The 8,079-nt window shown below is 43.0% G+C and overlaps 1 protein-coding gene across 1 annotated transcript; it reads left to right on the top strand.

Annotated features, from left to right (window-relative positions):
- The first annotated feature begins 14 nt into the window (after positions 1–14).
- On the top strand, positions 15–8,006 carry wipf1b (WAS/WASL interacting protein family, member 1b). The gene is made up of 11 exons (XM_088385768.1): positions 15–157; positions 238–341; positions 3,137–3,244; positions 4,902–5,002; positions 5,096–5,219; positions 5,368–5,529; positions 5,606–6,302; positions 6,390–6,490; positions 6,566–6,799; positions 6,879–6,992; positions 7,077–8,006. Exons 4-11 carry the CDS (start codon positions 4,943–4,945, stop codon positions 7,127–7,129), a joined length of 1,545 nt encoding a protein of 514 aa, XP_088241894.1. The 5' UTR covers positions 15–157; positions 238–341; positions 3,137–3,244; positions 4,902–4,942; the 3' UTR covers positions 7,130–8,006.
- Positions 8,007–8,079: the final 73 nt, after the last annotated feature.

Consider the following 8,079-nt stretch of genomic DNA (forward strand, 5'->3'; position numbering starts at 1 on the left):
CGCGGAAAGAAGGGACTTGGCTGCAGAAGCGTGCACGGGCGCATCTGCCGAAGGACGAAGAGGAGGAGGAGGAGGAGCAGCTGTCTCCGCCCTCTGCAGACTGGACCATGGATTGCATCCATTCGACGACTTTGACGCTGCGTGACGACGTGCGTCGGTGAGTAACGCAAAGTCACGTCAGCGAGGAAGTAACGCGCACATGATGAAGACTTGTCATCTTCCTCCTCCTTCAAGCAGCAGCTGGCAGTGATTCGGGCTGCGGGATTGTTTAGAAGAAGGAGAAGGGGGCTACTTCTTGCTTCGAGAGCTCAGCGAGGCGTGTTTGTTGGCTGCAGGCCCAGGTTGGTTAATGCCTTTTCTCTCTTTTTTTTTTTCACCCACTCCAGCTTTTAAAATACCCGGAAAAAAGTCATTTTTATAAAACGAGCGGACGTGGAGCTGTTTGGTTTGAAGCAGAACTGTTTTGCGTTGAACATTTGGTTTTGATTATCATGCTGAAAGAGTTCTTTATATAAGGACATCTGCTCGCTTGCACATCAAATACGTGGAATGTGTGTGCGCGCATCCTGTTTGACAGAAAACGATCTTCCAGCTGAGCGCCCTGTGTCAGTATTTGGAGAAACTTAAAAAAAAAAATCAAATGAAAGCACGGTGTGTTGACTAATGAAGTTTTGGAGAATGCTAAACAACTTTGTTAGACCACCCACGTGTGTGCCTAATGGAATGTCCCTTGTGCACATTATAAATGGTGGTCGTCATTTTTTTCTTCGAGGCTTTTAAGTGGTTTGTTGTTAATTAAAAGTGGCTTTTAAAATGTGGGATTACTATAATCATCTGAAATTGCAATGTGGTTGGTTGTTTTCTAATGTGCAGAGACAAAAATCATCAATATCATGGTGTTATTTAAAGAAACTTGACAAACAAGTCAAAAATATTAACTAGCAATATTCTAATGAGCATTTCTGATGTTCCCTTTCAGTGATTTAGAAATTATTGTTGAATATTTTAATTAATCTCAAACCAAAAAGTTGAACTCATCGCTGCCAACCCATTTAAAATTGATCTTTGATGTCTATAGCCGTCAATGGTAGTGAATGAAAATATTGTGACAAATTCCTCCAGCAAGTTGTGAAAGAATTGTTGGGATTCCTCACTGGTTGTTACAAGACCAATTGTCTTAGATTGTTTCAGTCGGCCGAAGCATTTCCCGTCTCTCTCTTTCCACGTGACAGTCGGAAAGACTGTAAAGATGATGAAGGGAACAAATGAGTGCGGAACGCATCTGGTTTGGCTTTCAAAGTCCAACGGCATCCAAAGTTAACACATGGGGAAGACGGTTAGAAGAAAATAATTTTACAGAAGAGTGCCTTTGCTCAACACATGACATAGATAGAGACCTCTATTCAGACGTATTCCCTGGTCACATGCGTCAAAGCACAATTTTACAGTACAAATTTGTCGCACGTGGATTCAATTTTGAGATAAGCGTACCCTTTACCAGCTATTTTAAAATAACACAAAAATTGAAAAAGACTCCCTTTCAATGAAAGAAAAATGAAAAAATGTTACTGTCACCTTGTGTTAGTTTGCTAGCATCAATGGAAGCATCCATCCACCCCTCCCATAATGGTAAGATCCAATTTTTTTGTCACCCTCTTGAACCAATTAAGTAACAAACCTAATGGTAGCTTCTGGTAATAAATCATCAGAACAAATTGAAACCTTTCCTCTAAAGAATGTTCATAAGCAGTCAAGCAACTCTGACATTCCTCAGCCATATTTGAGTTGTTGTTGTTGCCGTTATCTTTTTTTTCCCTCTTTCATGCTTGAGATATTCCATGTCAGAATGCCACGTTCATATTTCAAGCATGAGTATGCTAGCGCTTTTTTGGCATCTTTTGCGCCATTAGTTTACAATCCCCGCCCCCTGACAAAAGAGACATTGATGTATTGAAAATAGCAATAGAGAGTTAGAATGTGTATTTATACATTGCTGGATTTTAAAAAAGATCTCCAGTCTATTTTGTATTTGCACAAAAAAGAGTAATCACCCATTTGTTGACCACACAAAGGTCTTCAGTTTTCCTTCACTTTATTAATAACAGCACTCATGAGTCTAAGCGATGACATCATCATATTAGGCAGTGCAATGAAGTCATAGAGTTGCTGATGAGGCTAGTAAATAAATAGCTTCACCCACTAAAGGAGAAAATAAAAAATGCCTTTCAGCAAAAAGTAGTGCTTGTGCGTGTTCATTTTAGTGTACGTGTGTGAGTGCGGGGGGGGGTCTAGATCTGGAAATGATTTTTTTATTGTGCATCACCATCTTTGTTGACATTAATCATCTGTCTGTTGCCAAAGGATGTGCAGTCCAACTCTTTATTTGTACTGCGACGGTGGTTAGCTTCTTTTTACACTCGTGTGGCAACTTGCATATCTTCTCCCCCATCATAGTTGTATCCCTACCACGCGTTAGTTTGGTTAGCCGAAGCCTTTGCGCAGAATGACCGTTCATGCATGCGGCATTAGCTTCATGCTACAGCGGGCCCCGTTTTTGTTAGCGCTAGCTTGGACAGGTTTGGTTTTACTCCTCACTGAACATGACATACGCACAGTGTGACATTGTGGTGCTTCGCTTTGTAAGCAGGAAGTGCCTTGCTGAGAGGACAGGAAGTGACAGGAAGTTTCTGCTGTGAAGTTAGCATAGCGCTTGTGGCCTTCTCTCCAAAATTCTTTGATCACTTTCACTTTTGAAGCATTCATGCAATCATCTTGGCTTATGTTTTCACTGACTGTCATTTCAATATTTTTTTTTTTTACAGATATTGTATCAACAATATGAAATTATGAATGGTGTATTAGTCTGACACTTTTTCCAGCTACTCAAAAGAATATTAAATGAATATAAAAATGCTATATGAACAGAGAATTAATAGATGCATAAAAAAATGTCATAAACAAAAATTGATAGACGCTGGGTTGGGGAAGTGAAAAAGAGGAAATAGCGCGTGCCGCATATCAAGTGTTGTGCACTTACAGGAAGTCAAATCGTGCTGGAGGAGGGGCATCTTTTTTTTCTACATTCTAGCAATCACCCATCTTCTGCTTTTTATTTTTTTTTCTTGACTTTTTTCAGCTGCATGTGGCTGCTGCTCACACTTTGCATGTACATGAGGACGGAACTGAGGTGCTTCTTCTATTGTCTTCTCAGCGTCCTGCTCTTTCTTCTATGGACGCAGATTAAGTGAGTACAGTTATAAATATTGTAAATATTCATAACTGAAACTTGATTGGATTAGAAGAAGTCATTTTTGCATGGTAACAAGATCAAGCGGAAGCTGCTTTTTGACATTTTAATAAGGTTTTACTGATTATTAAAAGTAAAGTAATAATAAATAATAAAATAGGCATGAATACAGTAACAAATATGAAAAAAATGCAATATTACAAAGTAAAATACAATTACTCAAATATACAGTGTGATAAATATAGAGAAAAAAAACAGTTCCACCAAAATATACACAGTATAAAGACATAATTGTACTTGACTAGAATTAAAAGAAATATTTAATACTTGGAAAATAACACTATCATTTATTAAAAAGTAAGACAAATACATTTATATTATACCCTAAAAAATGAATATAATGAAGTAAAAGAAAATAAATATTGCTTTCCTCTTAACAGTGTAAAAATGGCATTAAAATTTTGACAAAAATAGCTTTCCTACACATGTTCACAAGTGGAATGTTTCTGTTTTACGGTTTGAGTCAATGAGGAACAGACGTCAGATCAAATTACACAGCACATCTGCTTGTGTGTCCGTGTGTGTGTGTGTGTGTGTAGTCACACAGGATGTTAGCTTAGCCACTCAGCAGCGTACTTCTTGTACCGCCAACATTTCTGGCTACGCAGTGCTTAAGACATCTGAAATGACTTTGTTTTTCTTCTCTTGTTTGGCTCCTCTTTCTGGTGTGTGCAACATTGCCACCAGGGGTCAGTATAATCCTGCATGCGTATGTAGAGTACACAAAGAAGACGGTCACAACTGGGCTTGTCATTATCTGTATATTGTCTGTCTACGTGTTGCTGCACCATTTGTGTTTAAATTCCTGCATAGTTAGAATATGACAACTTTTTAAACTATTAATCGGACCCATAAATTGTACTTATGCAGCTTTAAGTACATTTGAACATTTCTGGAAATGAGATGGAAATGTACGGCAGACATGAGAGAGGAAACAATCGGACCGTTTGTTATTGCCGTTGGACACACACACACACACACACACACACACACACACACACACACACACACACGCACAATTGCAGCACTGTGTTCACAGCTGATCACAGTGTGTGAATGTTGGTGCGCATGTGACTTCAAGAGATACACTCAACATGTCATTGATGTCAGTTTACATTTTAGGCTATTATATTTTTGTGTGTATTTTAATGAGTGTCATTAGTTTGACGAATTTATTGGAGTTTTTTGATCCAGATGTTTTTTTTTTTTGGAGGGGTTCCTTAGGTTAAGACACATTCCAGCGCTCATAAGATGGTTGCAAAAACAGAGGCGCTAGTTGTGTGAGTGGCCTGCTTGCTTTTGCTTGGTCAGCAAAACGAGCCACATGAGTATAAATTGTAATTCAACAAGCCAAGCTGAGAAAGGTGTCAAAATGGGCGCTTCCACTTCCTGCCTGATGCCCTCACGTGCACCATTTTGTCACAGCTTACAGGAAATGGGCTGAGCGTTGCGTTAGTCTTCAGCAAAGTTCATCTTGTTTGTGACTAATATTATTATTATTATTAATTATTGTGTCATGGGAAAAATATTACAATTACACTCCCCAACAGCTAAATGTTTTGATGACTCTTGACATTGCTTGGTTGTCAATCAGGGTGCAGCAGCATCCATTGCAGACCGCCTAAACGTGGAGAGATGCCCGCCCCGCCGCCCCCTCCTCCCCCGGGACCCCCGCCCCCTCCCACCCTTGCATTTGTAAGCCACAGAATAAGCTCTATATATTTTTAATACATGTGGCAATTCTGTCAATTGGTCCTAACCTGCGCGTATCGTCTGCGACTGTTCCAGGCCAACACCGAGAGGCCGAGTCGCGGAGAGCAGAAGGGACGCAATGCTTTGCTGTCAGACATTTGTAAAGGAGCTAAACTCAAAAAGGCGGTCACCAATGACCGCAGTGGACCCCTGTTGGACAGTAAGCAATATTTTTTACCATTTAATTATTTACTGTCAATTGGATGAATTATTTTATGTGCACGAATACAGATTCAATACTTACATATAATATGATAAATATGCTACATTAAAGTTGTACTCAACATTAAAACTATCTTTTATCGCAGAACCCAAAGGAGGGGGAGGAACTGGTGGTTCTGGAGGAGGAGTTTCAGGTGGAGGTGGAGGTTCAGGTGGAGGATTTGGTGGCGGCGCTCCTGCTGGTTTAGGAGGCCTGTTTGCGGGCGGGATGCCAAAACTCCGCTCGGCTGCCAATCGAGATTCCAGTGGTAAAAAACAAAGTGAAAGCGCATATGAGAAAAAACAATCTGTTTCCTTGAGTTCATGTTTTACTCCTTCCTCCAGACTCGGGAGCTAATAGAGGACCCGCACTCCCTCCAAGTCGCTACGGTGGGAGCCCCAGCCCATTCAGCGGGGGCTCCACTGGTCCTCCCAAGCTCCCAGGTGCGCCTTCTGTGGTCCGTGGTGGGGTTCCCGATCCCCCCAAGAGCCGGACGAATTTCTCCTCAAGGCAAGACACTCCAGGGGGTGCCCCCCCTCCCATCCCCAATACACCTCGACCCAACCAGAACTTCAGTCCCCGCGGGGGGGCGCCACCTCCGTCCCTCCCCGGAGGACCCAGACCCAGCCCTTCGTCAGGACCGCCACCCCCGAGTCTACCCCCGGGCCGGCACGGGCCTCTGCCTCCACCCCCGGGTGGCTCCTCGAGGACGAGCTTCTCTTCACCGCCCCCGCCACCGCCGAGTAACAGCAGACCTCCATTACCCCCAGCTCCCGGGGGGCGGCCCCCGCTTCCCGATGACCGACCCCCACCCCCACCGGCCCCCATTGGAGGGCACCGGCCGTCCATGCCCCGAGACATACCCCCTCCACCGCCTCCCGCCGTCAACTCCAAACCGCCATCTTCTGTCTCCTCTCGCTCCGGAGGGGGGGCACCGCCTCTCCCACCGGGGCGACCAGGCCCACCTCCTCTGCCACCGACGCCCCCTGTGGGGGATGACCACTGCACGCCTCGTCTACCGCAGAGAAACACTTCACTCAGGTACGCCCAAAACAAAACATTCCTCCATCTTGTATAGTGTATGGTTCCTCCAATCAGCGTTGTAATGTTATTGTTGTTCATCTCCAGCACTTGTGGTTCTTCACCCCATACCCGGACAGGACCGCTCCCTCCCCCACCCAATGAGAGGCCGCCATCCTTTGGAAGAAACCAATCGTCGGGGCGCACAGGTTGGCAAAATCAATATGACATCATGTACTAAGTTTCTAAAGTTATGACGTTGACTTTTAATGTCCCCTCCACAGGCCCGCTTCCTCCGCCTCCCCCCTCGGTCCGTAGCATGAGCGGCGCGAGCATAAGGTCATCGCCAGCGCATTCTCCTATCGGGCGGCCGGGGTCAGATTCCCCGCGAGGTGGGCCCGGAGGTAGGCCACCCCTACCTCCAGACAGACCTGGTACAGGTGGAGGGGGCGCCCCTCCGCCACCACTGCCACCCATTGGCAACGGCTTCCAGAACTCGCACCATAACCAAATGCACGGTGAGTGCTCATAATGGCTAATTTTGTTATGACTGTTAATGATGATTGGCTTCAAACGTGATTTTTCACATTGTCGCAGATGATTGGGAGCTTCGGTTCAATTTCCATCCCGTGTCAGATCTTCCTCCACCCGAACCCTATCAACACTTTCACAAGACATACCCCAGCAAAATGAGCAAGACCGAAGGCAGAGGTCAGCCAAGAAATGATTTTATTCTCTCAATCGCCACTATTCCATCACCAATTAATCTTTTTTCTATACTTTTGTTGTCTACAGGTTCAGGTAAAAAGGAACGAGGGGCTCCTCCTCTTCCTCCTGTACCCAGGTGAAGAAGACTTGCTAAGTGGACCTGAGGAACAGTGATAAAAAAAAAAAATGTTTAAGTGGAGAGATTTTAAACACCAGTCAGAATGTGTTCCACTATCACAAGATTCCATTTCCTGCTTTCCCCATATTTAATTGATTACTCTAAACATTTTTTTACATTTTTTCTTCCATCCTGAGAACATTTGCAAGCACAAAATGAATGTGACACAGTCAATCAGCTTCCTCAGGTGATTTTTTTGGTGTTGGAATGTTAAAGGTTTGTGCCTTAAGGAGAATGCCAGGGATTAATTCCCATTTGTGCCTTAGATAAAATAATTTCCGTATTTTTTTTTTGCTCAAGTACAGTATTCAGTTGTAAAAACCGCTGCTGCATCGGGGGAAATGCAATGTCAAATTTTACCAACAGCCACACGTGCCTTTACACAGTGTGTTTACTTATTTCTGTCTTGGAATGGTACTATTTTTTTTCCATTTAATTTTTATTTTCACCACAGCACATTCTTTAATTCATGTCCACGACTTGGATGATATTGCACTCGGCTGCAACAACAGCACTGATGTATTTTTTTATTTGTTTAAAAAGCGCCTTGTTCTACAATGAAGGACCTGTATGCTTAAAGCGAGTGGTAAAGTTGTTCTTACCGAAACTGTGCAGTAGTAAGCGTAATTTTTTTTTTTTTTTGCTTTACATATCTTAATAATACGAGGGGGGGGGTCAAAGACAATCAAACAGAAGTTGACATCAGTAAATAAAAGAACCTGATGTTTGTGCTGTACATTTGCTGATGCATGATTTGTATTTGTATGAGTTTTCTGATTTTGTACAACAAATCTTTTAATCCATTTTAGACTTAAACATAAAAATTTATTCTGAAGTCCGATGGCGTTTGAAAGCATCATTCACCCTTACCATTTATAGTCAAACATCGCCGATCATCTTTGCTGGTAAATG

The sequence above is a fragment of the Syngnathus floridae genome, chromosome 9 (assembly GCF_059516105.1).
Source record: "Syngnathus floridae isolate MCC-2025c chromosome 9, RoL_Sflo_1.0, whole genome shotgun sequence".
Classification (NCBI taxonomy): Eukaryota; Metazoa; Chordata; class Actinopteri; order Syngnathiformes; family Syngnathidae; genus Syngnathus; species Syngnathus floridae.